General features: G+C 32.1%; 1 protein-coding gene across 2 annotated transcripts in view; it reads left to right on the top strand.

Annotated features, from left to right (window-relative positions):
* Positions 1-20,606, top strand: part of IA-2 (tyrosine phosphatase IA-2) — a 991,654-nt gene that overhangs the window by 353,635 nt on the left and 617,413 nt on the right. For both annotated transcript variants that reach the window (XM_085816984.1, XM_085816983.1), the window contains exons 3-5: positions 543-787; positions 13,971-14,029; positions 20,253-20,547. In XM_085816984.1, the coding sequence (XP_085673110.1) occupies positions 543-787; positions 13,971-14,029; positions 20,253-20,547 (599 nt within the window). The remainder of the gene's footprint in view (positions 1-542; positions 788-13,970; positions 14,030-20,252; positions 20,548-20,606) is intronic.

The following is a 20,606-nucleotide window of genomic DNA, read 5'->3' as shown; positions in this document are numbered from 1 at the left end:
GGGCACATAAAAAAACACTGGTATTTTAACATCATACGATAGATTTATTTTTCGAGAAGAAAATTTTCTCAAAATACAGTCATAATTCGGGAACATGATTTTGTTTGGATGGTTTCATTGTTTATGTGGAAAGCTGAAAAACTCAACTAACAGTATTACCTATTTAATTTAGTAAAATAATGTTGCAAGTAATCTCATTCAAACTCGTTGAAACTCTTGTCTCGCGTCCGCTTCTGAAATATCTGGTCATTTTAGTTTTGGGTAAAGTATAATTCAAAACTCACCAACTCTTGTCCGAATGCTTATCTTCGAAGACAAAAATTTAATTAATGACAGAGTTCATCTGAATGTATAAAAAGAGCAATATTAATTTTTTTTTAATTTGTTTAGTATTCTGGGAGGGTTTCTTTTGTTAATATTTTTTGTATCCACATGCATAATTTTTCTTTATTTCATGCCCCGCTTGCTCATTGCTATCATTTTTCACTCGCCCAAAGAAATTTCTCGGCATATGTATTAATGCTTTTACTCTTTTATTTCAGATAATGCCTTTGGTCGTTGCCAGATGCCTTATGGTTTGGACACAGACATCTATCGCCATCTTTTGGGCTCTGAAACAACTAAACTTTTGGAAAGAGAACTAACACGACTCTTCGCAGGAGGTTATCGCTGGCAACATGACTACACACAGTGCGTTGTCCAGAATATTTTGTATTCCAGTCGTCACAGAATATCTTACGATCCTGGTTTGTGTTCTCGAGTCTTACAATTCACGACACCCGATGTGGTAAGAATAGAAATTTTGACTTATGAAGAGATTATATAATATGATTTTTTAGAATTATTATTCAATCTATTTTAAAAGTAATATATTTATTATGTATGTATATATAATCAATATTATTTAGTAAATAAATTATTACATATATATATATATATAATTAAAATTCTTATTTGAATGCTATGTGCTATGATTTATTTAACTTTACAAAATTATTTACGAGAAATATTTTCCGTACAAAATTCAGGCTACGGCAGAATGATTGACTCCATTACATTTTGTCACCTTGTGACTGTTTTGGAGATGAAGCTTGAGAAGTATTTATATTTGAATAGTGTAAACAATGTCCCTTCAGGTTGTAATCATGATTGAACTGGTAAGATTATAGTTATTTGAGGAAGAAGGATGCCCAGTCAATGTGACTTGTCAAATGTATGTAAACAGGTTTTGTTATTTTATGCAGTCTGAGATCAATGGGAAATGCACACTTCAATTTCCAGTAAGTTTCAACATACGACAAATGAATCTAGGGTAATTCTGCAAGGAATCTTTCTAAAAGACCTCATTTCAGAATTTGGTGACATTGAATGTTTCTCAACAGATCGATGTGATTATTTTTTGAGGGATACTAAAATGCTGAAACCTTTAACATGGGCCGCTCACAGTACAGAAACTAAAAGATAACTAAAAGATGCTATTTATACTTAGATCACAGCAGTACTAGCCTCATTGATGTTCTTCTTAACGAGACTTTTAGGAGGCAACATTCATGAGGCAAGCAGCTAGAAGATATCATCTTTGAAACACAGCGATAAGGAAACGTCATTCTGCATTCGGTATGATAAAATTTGGAATAAGATCTATGACGCTCTTTTCATTCCTTTTTTTAAAGACACAATTTCATTTTCACGAAGCAAAATATTAAGTCAGCAATTGAGGGGAGCGAATACATCGAAATGAAAGATTTCTTAAAGCAATTAATTTTACTGAAAAATAAAAAACTCAAAATACATTCTGATATAACAAAAACGAAATACACATTTACACTGATATAATACACTTATACATAGTACTGTATCAGTACTGCACAATGTATTTAATAATTAACTTATCAGTACTAAATTAAAAGCAAGTTTTATAATTATTAGTGACTTTCTTGGGACTGTCTTGACCATAGGATTTTGAAGGAGTGTCTAAATACTAGAAATAGAAACTCTGAGTTATTTTTACTATATTTCGCTTAGATCTATAGTTTGTCTTCAAAGCAACTACCTCAGAAAGTCTGGTTTTTCAAAGATAAGATGTTGGAAAAAGGTAAAAGCAAATGAAATACTCTTATTGCCAGTGCAAAACCCTGGTGAAGGTTAAAAGAGTGATTCATTGCTAAATGCGCCTTTGATTTAGTCATTTGCTGGGAAGTATATGAAGATTTCTTCTTCGGCATTTGAGAGGCTTTCGAAAGTATTTTCAAATGGATATCTAACTCACTCATACTTACAATCAAGTTGTCGTCAGCAAGAAAGTACTTTATAAAATTCTTTGCAAACATGGCTAAGTGATTTTCAGTGGTTACAAAAACAACTTTCTCATACTGTTCTTCAGCCTTGTAAGTTTTAACACATTCATTCACATTTGAAAATATTACTAGTTTTTCTTTCGTTTTAAGTTTATACTCCTCAATTCCAGTTTCTATAAAAACATCAACTTTATCACCCATATCCAGCATATATGTTTAATTCTTTGAGGTGAAGATTCAATATATTTCATTTCTCGAGTGCGTCGATCAAGTAGATCAATTTCATCACAAATAAACCATCTCGAAACTTCCGGTCAGTTTTCCTGTTCTACGAAAAAAAAAATGATTTCATCTTTTATTTCATAAATACGTTGCAAAACTTCTCAGCATTTTGCCTCACAATAAAATTGTAACGCTGAATGTCCTGCAGCCATGTCTATTATAAAGTGCAGTAAAGATTCTTGATTTTAGGGGGTTTCATTTTAATAAAGTTTAGTACATTTACTACCGTCATTAGCACAATATTCAGACAGAACGCATTTCTTTCGAAGCTAGAGCTTCTCATGCAATGTGTCCAGACACACAGTGGAGATTTTTGTTTCACAAGCGCTTGTATATTTTGGAATTTTTCAGATATTGAAAGAGCACTATCGGTGCATCTTCTGAGAGAATTGTTTGCACTATATGTTTTACCCCGTTTATAAAATCATTTGAGATACAAAAAATGCTAGTGCTGTTGCTGTGAGTTCAATTGGTTTGAAGTAAAGCAGTTGTGCTACCGCTGACATACAGGTCATAAAATAAAACATAGGCAATGAAATAAGCAATATTGTTGTCCGTTGCCACATCAAGCTGAATTAAAAACAACATATCACGCAACTTCCCGAAAAGCTGATTCTGTATATCTTCAGGTATATCGTCATTTGATGGACAAAAGTATTATGATAGCTGTATAGACTGCAGTTATTTGGCAAAATTATCTCCAAGTATTGTTTCTACAATCTCAGTTGCAGCTCGCAAAATAAGCTTTTCACCAATCGTGTGAGGTTTTTCTTAACGTCTGGCTATTTTATGTGAAATTTGTAAGGCACAAACAAAGCTTTATCATTCACATAAGTTTATTTAAAAACTTTTTTTTCTTAACATACGATTTTAATTTCAATTCCAAGATTCTCGGAGTTTGTTAATGCGCTTACTATGAAGCCTTTCCATTAATTAGGATAATTAGGTTTCACGCTGTCTGCTGCCACAGGTTTTTAGCAAATGACACACAGGCGTCTTCATTTATTTCAGTACTAGTAAACTCAAAATTTAAGTTATTCTCAAGAATGTTACCTTGATTTTATTTTCGGAACGACGCTTGTGTATGCTCTTGTTGATGTTTCACAGTCGTCTAATGCTCACTTAAGCCCACTTAAAAACTTACCCTTGATTCTGTATAAAGGCAGTTCACTTCAAAGCCGGAAAATAGGAATGTACTTCCGGTCCCTTTCAGCTGGTATTGCAATAGAACTACTACTCATTTTAAGTCGTGTTTTTATATATTTTTTTTTCAAGTAAGAGAAATTTCGTTTATTTGTTTTTGTTTATTTTCACGTGAGAGACTAAAGAAACATACGAAACTTTTTTTCTTGACAGAAAAACGAGTAGGCGGATATCTTAATAGGGTTTTGGCAGCTGGCGAAAGAAAATTTTTCTAAGTGCAGTTTCCGATGGAAAAAATTTATATTTAGGGGGGGGGGAAGAAACAAATCTTTGAGTTTCATAGGACGCTGAAGCAGCTAACAGGTATATTACTACATATGAAATTACGATAGACTCGATAGCGACAGAATAATAGACTCGATTGAGATTAGCTGGCATTCAACGAAGTGCAGCATTTGTACACGTTTGTGTTGTGATAGCACAAACTTTCCAGAATGTTGAAGCAAACTACAAACTCTCGTGAAGCGGGGAGAAAGTCCGGTATGGTGGAAAACAAATGCTTTCAAATTATTTTCTAAAATATTCAGATACATATGAGATCTTTGATTGCTTCTGCGGGGTGAATCTGAACAAGTGGGCAACACTTTAGGGGGTAACAGAAGGCTATACGAGCAATATTCGAAATAGAATGTATGGTCGGAACACAAGCGGGGAGAAGTTAAAGGGTAGATTTCCACTGTCACATTTAAAGAGTTAATACAAGAATGAGAGGACATACTTCAGAAAACATTTTATTAACAAGAATGTGATTGATGTATACTGCGGGGGGGGAAGGCATAGTTCTATATCTTCCTTTCTACTGGGCCGATTGACAAAATTCAAACTGCGTTTTTCAAATCTCGAAAGCGCGACTTAGGATATATATTAGATTTATACATTAGCATTGTTTTAATATAGGTATTTTGACATTTTTTGGCGCAGTGTATGTGAACAAAGAAATTGCGCAAAAGACCTTCCGCCAGCTGTAATGTAGGCTTCCTGATAGGGTCTGATTCACATTTGCGAAGACACCAGACATTTCTCGAGTATCGCCAGCAGCAACGGTGATCCTGGGGATTACATCCATATTAGTTTCAAAGGAGCACTCGTAGATTTGGCTTTTCACATGGCTACAGAGAGAAAAGTCCAAAAATTAGATATCTGGTGATCTTGGTGGCTAAGCTATGGGACCATTTCGACCAGTCCATCGCCTTCGAAATTCCATGGTTCGTACAACCAGCCATTCTCTTGGCAATCCCCAGTAGCAAATCCCTTTTGGGTGCGAGGACCGACCCTTTTAATACCATTTACAATGCCACTTGGTGGCTAGCCGTTTGCGTTCCAACCATACATTCTATGACGAATATTTTTCGTACAGCTTCGTTCTATCATTCCTTAAGGGTTTGCCCATTTTTTTTCAGATTCAACCAGTATGAGGATTAGTTTATCTAATCCTGTCACCAACACATGTGATCCCATGTAAATACTACATTTTTATTGTCTTGTGTTACATTATCAGTACCATGTTTTTTGAAATTTAGCTTTTCATTCTTTGGAGCAATAAAGTAGTCAACTGAACTGAAATTACTAAAGTCGCTCTCACCTACATATAGGATTATTCTCTTCAAGAAATAAAAATCTGTTTGTCCTTGATTTTGCGAATAAGAGCAAACGTTGCCTCTTGCAGACCAAACATTATATTCGGCTGATACAATCAGCTTTTCTGTGGTCCGAGAAAATCCTAGCGCATTAAGTATTTCATTTAATCCAGAAAATTTAGTAACTGTTAACTGTGAAGTTCTTGAAACTGTTCTAAGTAGGAGCCTCTGTTTTCAACGTGTAAACTTCTGCAGCCGATAACTTCTATTCTTGTTTCTTTCCAAACTTAGACGATAGGCGGGTTCCTTTCAAAGGGAGGAAATGCTCGCTCGAAAGATTAACATTGATATTAAAGCTGTTCAGTTTAATTTTATTTACTGACACTCTTACATGCAAACGTTTTAAAATAGACATGTGATCTTGTCAACAAAAACGCTTTAGAGGTTCTAAATTTCATGCTCCATTTATTAGCCCAAAGTGCGAAAACAAGATTTCATGCTCCATTTATTAGCCCAAAGTGCGAAAACGACCAACGCAAAGTGCCAAAACGAGATTAATAGGCGCTCTGGGCTATAGCCCAGAGCGCCTATTAATCTCGTTTTGGCATTTTGCGTTGGTTCGCTATAAATGTCGGTTCACTTTTTAAATTTTAAAACCAAATATTAATACCCCGCATTATATTTAAAGAAATTAAGTAATGAAGAATCTGCATGAATGTATGTATTTTTTTCGCGCTGCGAAAAAACAGTGCTACTCAGAGACATCAAATTTTCAGTAGGTTGAACTAACTCCACTTAAAATTTGAAAATTGTTTATTATCTATTTCCTATTTTGTAAATCTTTAACGAATTTTTGATTAAGAAACTCAACAATTTCAAAGCGAGCAGTGGCAACACTGTACGAAAAAAATTCATCTCCAACGTGCGAGACAGTGTATCGGAAATTATAAAGATGTGCTCATTTTAAAATGATTTTGCGATATTGCTGTTGAATTGAATTTTATGGTTTAAGTGCGATGAACATGATATTGAATAAATGAAGGCAACGCACAAAACGTTAAAGAAGCGCTTTTTTGGGCGTATTGTAAAATCTGAAAGCTTTCATATTTTTTATTTTATTTATTTATTTATTTATTTATTTTGTAATTTATATCACCTTTTTTTTAAGAGCTTTATTTATAAAGGATAGATAAACGATTCTTTCGGAATAATAGTGATGAAGCTTCTATCAGAACGTCGATTTGTAATTCGATTCTATAATCTGGAAGAGAATATTTTAATTCCTCTCTTTTTGCGAACACCAGATTTAATTTATTACTAAAAAAGATGTATAACAAAGGTACATGAGATCTTATTTAAAGAAGGAAATTTGTACATTTTGATGATGCCCTCTATCTTTTTTTTTTTTTTTTTTTTTTTTTTTTTTGTCTACATGAGGTATAACTCATTTTAGAAGAATGAATCTATATACTGGCGCTTTCTTCAAAACGCGATTGATTTCTTGGCACGTGCAAGGTAGGTGCATTGGATGTTTCGATATCACATATAATTTTATTAAGACTTCAACTTGAATTTAGTCCACCAGCAGCCGAGCGGTAAAATCGCTGAATGCTAGTACTTTCGACCTGGGTTCGAATCCTGGCGAACGGGCTGGCTGAACGGGCCAGCCGTTTTCGTGGTCCCCATGTGTAACGAGTGTAAGAGTGTAAGAGCCAGTTTCCCTGAGAAAGACTTCCAGAAGGCATCCTTTCCCTTAGGCAGACAGCTCTAGTGTGCTTTGCCATAATGAACTAAACCAATCGACTTTAAATTAAAACATATTAAATTTAATGTTCAGCCATTTCTATCGTATTCCTTCTATAATATCTGAAATGATTTTGGCCACTTAATGATGAAACTTGAAATGATTTCGGCCAAATGGCTAAGCAAGGAAATATTTAACACTCTTACTTAGAAGATTTTTCTTACTTCTAATATATTCTGGAATTAAATATTTTAATAAAATCTATTCTCAAACTGAAGCTTATTTTGTAAGCATAATTTTCTTACAAGTATTTCAGATTCAGATAACTCAATCAAAAAATGCTTTCTATCTTTGAATATTTTCACAAAAAGTATAATAAGGGAATTATTTTAATTTGCTCTTTATATTCACATTATTTATTAAATGCTAAATTGAAATTATTTCCTAATTATTAGGTGAAATATTTGACGATTTCAATTTGGTAAATGTTGTATGATACTAAATCTACTATTTGCGGTTTGTGACAGTCACGTAGTATGTTTTTTCAGTTGCTTTTTTGTAGGATTTCTTAAAAATTCAAAAATTCAAAATTTAAAGTTTACGTTCTCTCACAATTATTTCATTTTATAACTATTTTAATCAATTATCGAGTTCCTTATAAATGGAAATTAAATGCCTTTCTTGATTAGGTGACTGTCAAGAACTTCTTTTGTTTACATATTTATTGGTTTCATTAATAATTTCTTTTTCACGCTTATTTAGAAATTTCATAACCTACCATTTTCCGTTTATTTTGCTTATATTTCAATGTTCATTTCTATTTCAATAATAAAATTTTTATATTTAAATTCAACTAAGCGGTCCCATGCTGAGTTCATCTTATTTAGCCGCGTAAATTTGTAAGCAAGAATTGTGGAATGGAAAGTATCCTACATTAAGTCCGTGCGCTGTGCTGAGTTGGTATTTTTATCTTTTCGATACTGAAGATATTTTATCAAATTACGCTTTCCCAGAACGTCTCAATAAGGACAATGCTTCATTATAAATATAGCGGATTGTTAGACGATTGTTTACTTTCGTAATTCTTATATTCCATATTGTATAGAGGACTATTTGGCTATTCTTGTTTCGATATATACCATTCATAATACCATTTCACCTTCCCTATCATATCAATCAATCAAATCTGATCAAGGATTTATCAAGGGTGGTTAATGGTTGGCTAAAGTTACAAACGTGGCTGTAAGTAAAAAATAATAATTTTAATAAAGACGCTAAATGAACAGCGTACTACTAAGAAATTGTCGCCATCCATAAAAGAGCTTTTACTTCTTGAACATCACTGGTTTTCTTCCTAAATTTTTTTTAAAGTTGATTTCAAGCGAAAGTTATTCACAGTGTTTTTCATTATCAGTTCATAACACCACAGTTTGTTTATCACATTTTATCTTAGTAATGGAAATTTATCTTCATTGTTGAATACATTATTAGCAAACAAGCTTCCACTTCCCTTATAATATGGGAACATATGAAATAGTTTAAAGTTACTTTAAATGGCGTCGTATGAAACGTTTAAGCCAGATTATCATCCGGGAATGAATCAATTTTCTGCCGAAAGCAGCTTTAACATTCGATGAATGTTAAATTAATTATTGCATACAAGATTACATTTAACAGTTGAATTAAATTTCCTATTAAATCATGTTAGATAATACATTCATTTAATCAGTATTCGAATTTCCTAATATTGCTTTGATGAAATTAAATATTTTCCCATTTCTAGTATTACATGTTTGATGTAGATTTTCAGAATTGTACAATGAACGGATGCACTATATCTCCAACTAAACCAGAAAATCATCGGAGCACCATATCTGCAACTAGAAAAGGAATATTCTTGCCATTTCATTGTTACAGTTACACTATTGGCGATTAAAACTACTACACGTTGAAAGAAAGCAATTACCACAAACCTATTTATTTTACAAATAATGCAAGGGTACAATGACTCAAATTTCAGGTAATTTTGAGCTACAGAACACGCAGAAATCAATATCCTGAGCAACTGCTTTTGGCAATTATAGCAGAAGTTATACCACTGGACACAGATTAGAACGACTTTGGATGTCATTTATAATATTTCAACCATGTTCATTCAGTTCAGTACTAGAGTTTATCTGTCGTACTAGCTGGTGGAAGTAATACCATTTTCTCTACAAGCACTGAATTGGCATTTTTAAGTTTTTGAAAGATCTAAGGGACTCGCCTGTCAAGGCAGGAATGAGGTAGCATTTGATCTGAATTTATGACAGCGCGGGTAAGACAGTGGCGTAGACAGAAGTTTTACCACCCGCTGCTATCCCCAAATTTGCCGCCATACTAAAAAAGGTCAAAATGACACATAGAGGAATAAATTGACACGTTATATCTGAAGTAAAACTTTAAGACGACCATTTTTAAATTATTATTATTATTATTATTATTTTTTTGTTTTTTTGTTCTTGTTTTCAAAATTATTGAAGACATTGTACAGATCCGTTTAACTGCTCCAGTTACTGTTATATAGACTTCTTAAATCCAAAATATGCATTTGTAGGTGTTAATACTTCTTAAATTGTTTTTACTCACATCTAGAAACCCATATAGCAGTTGTGAGAAAAGCTCTCAATAATATTACAATATCTAATACATATTATTGATACTGTAGTGTAGAATAATCTGTCAAAGTTCAAAAGAACCGTCCTTCCATGTACCTATTTCGTTTCCCTTGCAACAACGTAATTAAAATGCTGAAATATTTATCTTTTAAAGAAGAATTCTTCCTTGATAATATTGTGATCAGAATTAAGTTAATATTCGCACTTGTCGAAATTTTGAATTTCGACAGAGTAAAGGAAATATAACAGAAATATGCAAGTGCAGAAATCTCACATTGATTTCTTTGAATACTATAGCTAGTATAAAATTATTTTTGCTCTCAATTTAATTCAAAATGTCAATTTGTAATCTCATTATTTTTCATCCGCCACATGACTAATTCCTATTAAATAAAGCACGTATACGTCACAGCACGTAAAAGTGCTGTTTATGGGATACTATCCACCTTTAACTACTAATTCAGGCAAGATGCGGTTGTATATTGTCTTGTTCAAAGCTGAGGTGATGAAAGCTCCGAAAATATGGTATAATCAGGAGCAATTAAATCTCGGCCATGGAACAGCGGTTGATTAAAGTGTCGGCTATGCGGTCTATACTGAATATATGAGTGTGATGTTTTCCATTGCCACCATCAATCCGCGGGTTCAGTATTGCGATGAAAACAGGCTTCAACGTTAGTTCGCATCTCTGCTTCCATACACGGATTAGGCCATTACGGTGCTATAGCCAAAAGGGAAATTCGCCAGAAAAGACAGTTACGCCGTTGATGTGTCCGCATGCATTGTGGGTTGCGCTATTCTATGCACTGATATCTGCGATGTAGCGTTAAGGGTCCTTGAAATGCCACACAGTGTTCCATGTGGCCCACCGTGACACATCAACTGCATATGCTCATCACAGACATTGGATCTCGATCTACTATGACCCTAGCTGTGATGCACACACATATGCACGCACATATTAAAAAAAGTGTAAACGATATTTCTGAATGAATAATCGCCATTTCTATCTGCCTTTTTATCCAGCTTAAGGATTTAATTGCTAACGCCTGTAATGAACGCATTCCACTTGAAATGACAATTATTTGCGTATCGCAGCATTTTCTACCACCATGCATCCTTTAATTTTGTTTTGTGCTTCTTTCAAAATGTAGAATAATGGGCAACAGTATAATTATTTTTAAAACACAACAATAAGGGATAATAATATAATAAACCGTCTATAAATTATTAATAATATTACTTTAAATTCTTATTAATTCTGTGCGCTGATACTCATTCTTATAGATAGTTTGTTTATATCGTCGTACTCCAAAGTGAACTGTAAATTCAAAAAATTAAGAATAAGTTCATGCACTTATTTAGGATTTCTAGCCTTACTGACTCGACACTCTCGTCGATAGATGCACAAAAAAAGAATATGTTGGCCTGTAGCACTGAGCTTGCTAGTGGAAAAATACCTTCCGGCATTGGCATGGTTACATTTATCAATCTGAATTTTCACAAATGCAAAATTAAAGCACAATCTAATTCAAGATAATATATATATATATATATATATATATATATATAACTAATTAAAGTAAAAAGAACAAACAAATATAGACCTATGTGATCAAAAACTTTGTGTATTGAGCTGCAAAATTTAGAAAAAGGTAAAAGAAAATTCCTAGTTCGTACGCTAAAAAGTTGCTTAGGTACTGTGGTTCCGTGAAAATATTAACATAAGTAAAATAAGGTGCAATGAAGTGTGTAATAAAGATAAAATAAACAATACAAACACTTGTCTATATCTATTTGCAAAGATTACTTTGAAGATAAATTAAAGTAACTACTAAATGATAATGCATATTTCATAATTACATTAATTTTATACATTAGGTAAAGGTAAAATGAAAATTTTTTAAACCAGCCTTGTAAAATTTCCATGTATAGTATTCAACTAGTTACTGGTCTCCCAACGAAAAATGACCTGGCACAAGACGTCAAAAATATCCAAATCAGATGACATGGCATATAGTGATCGTGAATTAAGTATGTCCTTGATTCAAGCAATTATATTGGTTTGAAACATAAGTAATGGCCGTTTTTTTAATTAAAAAATTTTTAATGTAACAAAACAAAAAACAATAAATTAGCCAATAATATCCAAGTTTTTGGAATTTCCCATAGACCCAAGATGTCGAACTATAGTCATTTGGCTACAACCTATTCGTTCGGCTAATTTGGTTTGACGCGCGTCTTCGTGGAGAAGTTGATTCAAACGCTCTTCATCAAGCTCATTGGGTCCTCCGGAACGAGCAGCGTTTTGGAGGTCGAAATTTCCATTTTTGAATTTGGCAATACAATTTCTTTCAGTTACTTCAGGCTTTGTACCTTCTCCATACACTTAACAAATCTCTCGGGCAGCTTCTGCAGCATTAGCGCCTCGATTAAACGCAAAAAGAAGTTGTCGAAAATGGTTATTTTTGTCCACTTGACACTCCATTTTAATGATCTGAAAAATAACAAAAATTAGCTCAGACAAAATACTCAAATATGCCATCTTGTAAAGGGAAAGATTCTGTTTCGAATAACATAAAATATTATGCCAATACATTTTATTTTTACTGCGTAATTTTAAACACAACATAAACGGCCATTACCTTATGTTTCAACCCAATATTTAAAAATTCCTTCAAAGTTAATTTAAAATTTTCCACCACACATATCACGTGACGCTTGATATATTTGACGCCAGAGACTTCCCGAGCCCGCGTAGAATGAAAATCTAAACAATTCACTTTCTGGACAAATTAATTACATAACTTTCAGTCTTGTGTGTTTGCCCAGAAGGACTATTAATTTCATTTTGGCATTTTGCCTTGATTTCACTACAAGCGTTGTTTCACTTTTCAAATTGTTCCCACCAAATATTATCGCCCTGTATTGTATTTAAAGAAATTAAATAATGAAAAATCTGCATAAATATATGCAAATGTCTCGCATTGTGATGAAACAACAGTACCTATAGCCATCAAATTTTGAATGACATAATCCTTCTGCGAATATAGGCATCTGGAAGCCCAAATTTGAAATTTGGAATTTGTTTTATGATCGATTTCGTATTTTGTGAAACTTTAACGAATTTTTGATTAAGAAACTCAAGGATTTCAAAGCGAGCAATGGCAACGTTATACAGAAAAGACATTTTTATCTCCAACGCGCGAGACTGTATATCGGAAATTCTAAAGATATGCACATTTTAAAATTATTTTGCGATATTGCTATAGAACTGAATTTTATTTTTTATGTGCAAAGAACATTATTTAATAAATATAGGTAACACATAAAATGTTAAAAAAAAACGCCCCTTTGGACGTAATTTAAAATCAGAAAACTTTCTCCCCTCCCGCAGAGTGACACTTACTTAATCATATATTACCCGTTTTCACAGAACATATTTCTAGACATACAGTACATAAGAACTTAACAATAAAAAAATCTGATGCGGATAGCACATGACTTCCTTGTACGGAATATTAAATTATACGCCTTTTTACTGCATTTCATTTAAACTTTCAGATTTTTTTCTTTTTTTATTAATTTTCATTGAATTTTGAACTCATTTTAATTGTATTTGGTGTTTTCTGTTTTTCTATATATTTAAATGTTTAATGGACAAATTATGTATTTTTTTACGTGTTTTTCTCTGGCATTGCGTTCAATGTCTAGGGAAATGTAGAAATGTCAATCGTTTCGCTACTTCGATGGCCAGATTTCGGCATCCTGAATACCTGCTTTAAAGCATTGCTGATAATGTATTATTTGCGGAAAGTTAATTAATTATTGAGAAATATTAAGTTTGCACTAACTAAAAATTTTGTCCATTGCTGAGTAAAAAGTGACTCAATTCCTTTTGAAAATTTTCTATTTCTGACATATTACATATTTTGTTCTTATGAAAGTATTTATATATTTATAGTTATTTTCCATTTCCCATTCTTTCCCGGGACTAAAAACTTTCAATTAGCCTGATTTTACTTGGGAGCATAACCGAATATTAAGCAAAGAAAACTATGTTAAAAGTGAAAAGGTTATTTCAAAGCCTTCCTGCCATTTCATTTGTTTTAAAAATTTGTTACTTTAGATTTATACAATTTAATTCTTAGGTGCATTTTATAAAAATTGAGATAGTGACTTTATTTGACTTTATGTTTCTTATTTTTAGCCCATGAACATACTCTCCGAATTGCAGTCTCCAAAGCCAGACGAACTAGCATTCGTAAAGTAAGTTAACTTGTCAAATTTATCATTCTTTCATCATTGTTTGCTTTATCTGTTATAGTTTAAATTAGTTAGACAGATGTGTAACTAAACGTTTTCAAAAGTACTGAAAACCATTTGTTGATTAAATGTAAATCATAGATATACTATATGTACCTAATGTATTAATGCGCAGAGAGTAAATCTTAATATTCAGTGCGAAGAATCAACGTGTAAACCTAAACAATTCATGCAGACGAGTTCTGACGCGAGTTAAAATTCTAAGCCAGTGTATGTCTTAATGAGTATACTCAAATAATATTATGAAGTTCAAGATTTTAATAAGTCTAAATCGTAATATAGAATTAATGATAAAATCAGTCGATTATATCCATACTTAAAACGTTTCTAGATTCTGTCCGCCGAACTTACGAATTTCGTCTGACAAAATAAATTTAGCAGAATATTTTAACGAGAACTCATATTATTAAAAATATGCTGTACATAACAGCCATAATAAGCTTATGGACTCAAATATTTCATATAAATCAAATATCGGAAGCAGTGGTTTTCAAGTAATATATAAAACTATAATCCTTTAATATTACTTGAGAAATAGTGCATAATGAAGCTTAATGTTATTTTTTAATTAAATCTTATCGTTAATTTGCGGTAAGCAAGCATCTTGTAATTTTTAGAAAGCATTTTTAATACCTTAAAGTAGGAGCTATTATTCACAATACTGGAAAACTTTGCATGCAGTATTAGGCAAAATGGCATGTTGTTAACACGCTACTTAAACAAAATCTTTCTTTAATATTCAACCAAATCTACTCCAGGTTAGCTATTTTCAGTCTGCAGTTCAATTTAAGAGACATATTTCTTTTTTTTTTAATATTGTGATACACTTCAGTGTTAACAAATTTTGTTTTGAGTTTTATACCTCGGTAAAAATGCTTTTTACTGTCACTCATCTCCAAATACTATTTTGTCTTTTGGAAACTGACAAATGCATAATTATCACTTATGCATGAATCGTAAATTGAACATTTCTTTTTCATTTTAGATAAAAAAAGTTCTCTTCAAGTATTAAGCTTAAATCTTATTTAGAAGATTTTACTGCAGTAGGTTTTTTTTTTTTTTTTTTAATTTTAAATTCCCTAAACGCGTTACTGGAAAACTGATGTATGCTGTACCCCTTAAATAAAAAAAAAAAAAAAAAAAAAAAAAAAAAAAAACTAGATCTGTTTTTTATGCACTCGATCCATAGCTAAAGTAACTTTCACTTACGTACTGATGATTGATTATCATAACGTTAGGAAAGAAGTATACTCTGCACACACATTAAAAAAAAAAAAAAATGGTAGGGGATGAGACTTAACTCGAATACTCGACTGACTGACGAAATTAAATTGCGTTTTTCATCTTTCGAAAGCGCGACTTGGGATATATATATGATTTATGCATGGCATTGTTCTAAAATGCGCACTTTAACATAAAATCGGACTTTTTCGAAATGGCACACCTGTATTTTTAAATATTTTTAATCTACGACCCAAAATATGCTTAAATATTAATATTTGTAAAATTTGGTGAGAACTTATTGAAATATTTGAAAATTTATCTTGGCGCACTTTTTCAAGCAGCACCGATGATAATTCACATGGCGAAATTCTCAATTTATTGTCACCTGTTTCCCTTTTTTCACTGTGCACGAACGGAAAAAAAAGGTGCGTCGTTCATTCTTTCAAGTAATTTTAAACAAAGTGCGTAAAGCACATTTGGCGTTATTCTTTCCTCATTTCATCATTTTATCATTTATCATTTGGCTTATAACGCCAAATTTCAAAACGCACCAATATGTACATTCACGTATATCCTAGAAATTTTGAATAAAAAGCTGTAATGTTTTGCAAGTGTTAGAAATACATCTATCTTAAGATGATGGCAAAATTTTTATAGGTTATAATTAATTCGAACTCCTAACCAAAATACTAGTGTTCAGCGACGTTGCGCCGCTGGTGGGCAGCTGACGAGAAACAGTCGAACGGAATATTTTTCCTGATGCAAAAAATAAATTTTGTAACTAATATTCATAGGCAAAAAGATTAATTTAATGCTATTTGAATCGAGAATAACTGATTTGTTATTCAGTTAAGCTCAGGACGGGTGCTAGATCTGGTGTGGCTTCACCGAGCGCAGAATTTAGAGAAGGCAAGATAGTTAGAATTTAGAGAAGCACTGAGCAACAAAATAATGGCTAAATCTTCAGTCACTTGAATGCAAAATTTAGGGAAGACTGCGCCGGGACTCAACATGTCTAGCTGCGGCCCTATACAAGCTTCGAGTATATGGGGGAATTTATTTGTTTGGGATTGAGACAAGCATGTGCGAGAAATAATCGTAAATATATTAAATAATTAATGCAATTCAGCATTTATTTTGTTAGAGTGTGGTAGAAGCAAGACAAAATTTAACAAAACAAATGTCTTTAATCGCCAGTCTCAAGATACATCGCCAATAGTGTATAGCGGACGCAGCTAAGCTTTATGATAATAGCCACGAGTTCGAAGGTTTTCAAAAACTGCAAGCAAAAAGCAAAAATGTTCCAATCTATGGAAATTGTGATGAAACGTTGAAAAGTGGTAATAAATGAAGATGATATAGCAGAAGCTTTTCATTGCGATGACAGTGCCCCAATCTTCAATCTACTAACAGACAGTGAAATCTGTAACTTGATTCTGAATGCAGAAAACATCGCTACCGATAGCTGAACATTGGTAGTCCCGAGCTGGGTTCGAATCCAGGCGAACGGGCTGGCTGCATGGGCGTTTTTTGTGGTTTTTGGTTTGAATTGTGGTTTTCCCCATGTGTAACGTGTATAGGAGACAGTTTCTGTTAGTCCTCCACGAACGCCTCCTTTCCCTTAGGCAGATAGCTCTAGTATGCTTTGCCATAATTAATTAAACCAAACCAACCGGTAGTGAAGAAACAGAGAGACAGGTTGTTCAGAACAAAAAAAAAAAAAAAAAAAAAAAAAAATTATTAACAGTTTAATGAGAATTTTCGTAGCTACAAATAGAATTTCGTAATTAAACATGAAATTATGTTTAAAATAAAATTAAAGTAATAGCACAAAAAACGGAGCAAAAATGCTTCAATATTTCATAAATCACTATTTCATATTTTTAATTTTATAATTTCTACATGTTATCTTACTAGATTCAATCTGATGACCTAATATCGGAAAAACCTCAAATCCGAAGTCCTGACGAATCTGAATCTGGGAATTTAGTGTCTTTATAGGGTACTAAAGAAAATTATGACATGAATTTAATCTCTAAATAAAAATTATTAATCGACTTGCCTACCTCAACAGTTTAAGAAACCCGTTCACAGCATTAATAGAAAGAAAGTTTCAATTCGAATTTCAAGTACATACGTTTATAGTCTGCTAAAATGAAATGATTCAACTTTCCTTAAAATTGTGAAGTCTTATAACTTGATAAAATAAACATTTTCTTTTAACGAGAGTACTTTGATTTCTATAAATTGTTTTCATGCCAAAACATGGTATGGCATCATTAGTAAAATTATCGAATCGTATTCAAGCTATGCTGTAAAATACATTTTAGTCAAAAGCTGGCATCTGATTTTTTTAATAAGTTAGTAGTTCCTTGTTACTTTAATAAATTAGTAAAAAATTATTTAATTGCTTCAAGATAGGAATATTTTCCGAAGCACAATTATCAAAATTAAACATCTAATGAGTATAAAGGGGAAGGAAATAAGAGAAATGAGTCAAATATTTTCAAGAAAATCCTCTGTTAATGTTGTAGATATTCGGTAGAAGTTTTTTATGTTTAGTTTAAAGTTTTAATGAAGCATTCCGTTTTTAGAAATATAATTTAGATAGTGGAAACTTCAAAAACCGAAATCAATCATTAAATTGCTTAAAATGCAGATAACGATTTTAAAATAATTGCGTCTGCAATTTCTTGTAATTTGTTTCCTTGTACTTCCGTTTAAAGTTTGTCCTTTCATGTTTAGAGAATTATAATTTTATATTTGAAACCATGGCATAATTAGTTTTTCATAAGAAAATGTACCTTGATTTAACCTAATTTGCTTGTCAGAGGAAGACGAAATTTGAGAAAGCAGAAGAAGAAATTAAAGGTAATACCATAAAAAAATGTTACTGAAACATAAGAAATATAGATCACGCATGTGCTTTTATTGTTAGGTAATAAAACTTTGCTTTTTAAAACTTCTGTTATTTTAAATTACGAAAGTACATAAAAATCTTGCGACAAATAAATGTTAAATTTTCGAATTGTAAAAGCATCTGACTTTAAAAAAATTAGGAAGTGTTTACAAACTGAAATATTGATTTAAGAACTCAAAATTAGAAACAATGTCTTACGGAAAATTCCCCGAAAGTTCGTAAATTATATTACAGACTCCAAACAAACTTCTTTCAAAAGATTAGCTTTCACTCATCCGATGATGGAAAGCTCGAAATCTTGCGGCGATTAGTTTTAATCTACCATTGTTTATTTGCTGTGTTTCTTAGATGGGGTATACATTTTTTGTCAAAGACCCTACAGTTGGTTCTAACTTAATTTTTTAAATCTTTATAATTGAAGCTTCACTTCAGATTTTTCGGAATAGGTATGAATTGAAGGAAAAAATATTAAAGACAAGGATTATATACCCTGCTTTACTGACTAAGGAATATTTAATATATATTTTCTCTTTTTACTAATAAAATATATTCCGTCTGTTAAAAAATATTTTAGTATTTCACATGATTTGAAAAAATAATAATATTACAGGATTCTAAATTAATGTTGCAGGATTATTAATAATGTAGTCTTAAAAGTTTGAGGTAGACTTAATGTATTTGAAATTGAATCCACCTGCTTTATTTATTTACGGACATTATGATATAAAAATTCAGATATGCGTCTACATAGGTATGTTTTGTATATATTTTCAAAGGCTTTGCAATAGTGTTTTATTGAATTGTACTGTACGAAATATAAAATTAATTAATTGCGGATGTGTTTCTGAAAAAAAAAAGAAAAAATGTAAATACTTATTATCTGAAGACAGAAAATAATATTAAACATTCTGAGAAATGAAGAAATAAGAATTTCATTGTTTTAGTTGTAGAGACATTAGGTTATTTCGGTGCTGGAGAAATGAAAAATGTACAATGCACTCGCCAGGACTTGAACCACGGACCTCTCGAATACGCGTGCTGGACCGAGCGTGCTGACCACTACACCACGAAGGCATGCTAAGAAGGCTGGAGAAATACCTTGTATAATTACTGACAGAAATTTATTCGTGCTTGTCTGTTAACGAAATTATGCTTAATTCTGATGCAGATAGAACACTGTCTCAACTGACAACAGAAAGTTTCACTAACGTGTCAAAAAATTCACGTGGAACATTCTGAATCAATTCTCTATGATGCAGTTCTAAAACGAATAATAGCACATCCAGTATCGGTGTTAGTAGCATACTCATGCAACGTGTAAAGAATATTTCACAAAGGACATTCATACAACGTTATACCAGAACATTCTAAATCACTTCTACATGTAACAGTTTTATGACTTTCAAAAGAGCGTCAAATACTTGTGTTAGTGCGATTATTATTGTTATATAGCGGAATTAGTATGATACTTTGCATTTTATTTGAATTTATTACACACGGAATAAAATTGGAGAAAAAGTAAAATTCAGTTGTAATTAAAGTACTTTCTGTGTGTTTCAAAATACTGAGTTTTATGCTTCATTTAGCATTAAGCTGAAGAAGAAGAAGAGTTCAAGAAGAAGAGATGCTGCTCTTCTTCTTTAACTTAACAAATGCATTTTGGGTATATATAGCACTTCTATTTAGTATCAATAGATGATAATATTTCTACTCATTCATTTTAATGAAATATGCATAAACTATGGAATCAAATATTTAAGAAAATCGGTGGTAAAAACGTATTTTGTTCTTGCTTTTCTAAAACGACGATCATACTAAAGGAGCAAAGCTTCCTCCTTTCCACAAAACACATGTTATGAAAATAAATAAATAAAAGAAATGTGATATGCACACACGAGTATATTTTTCTTGTACTTAATGCATCAACCAATATGTTTTAAGTGAACCCACGTTATATGAATATTATGAATAGTAAGAATAATGAAATGTCATTCTACAATTAACGTAAATTTCCTTTTCCAGGTTTAAGCCTAATAGAGAAAACTCAGAAAATAATATATTTGCTGACGAAATTTTCACCCCACCGATATTTCGAGAAGAAAATGTTAAAGACACCAGAAAGAGATCTCCATTATTCAACCATGAATCTTCTGAACAAGAATGGTCAAAGAAATTTCATCAAAGACGCTTCGATCCTGATTCAGAGAGCCCCGCTGATAAGCAATACCTTTTTAATAAGCTAATGGAGGCTGCTCAAGACACAGAGAAATTATTTGAAAATTTTGGAGAAACTTCGAACCGATTTCCTGAAGATGATGTAAGTCTGAAATTATTTGAAAGTTTACCTAAGCAATTCCCTAATGCTTGACTCTTATT

The sequence above is a fragment of the Stegodyphus dumicola genome, chromosome 5, assembly GCF_044657685.1.
Source record: "Stegodyphus dumicola isolate Sdum_Otavi_A_Nest chromosome 5, ASM4465768v1".
Taxonomy (NCBI): domain Eukaryota; kingdom Metazoa; phylum Arthropoda; class Arachnida; order Araneae; family Eresidae; genus Stegodyphus; species Stegodyphus dumicola.
This window is presented reverse-complemented; position numbering and strand designations above follow the sequence as displayed.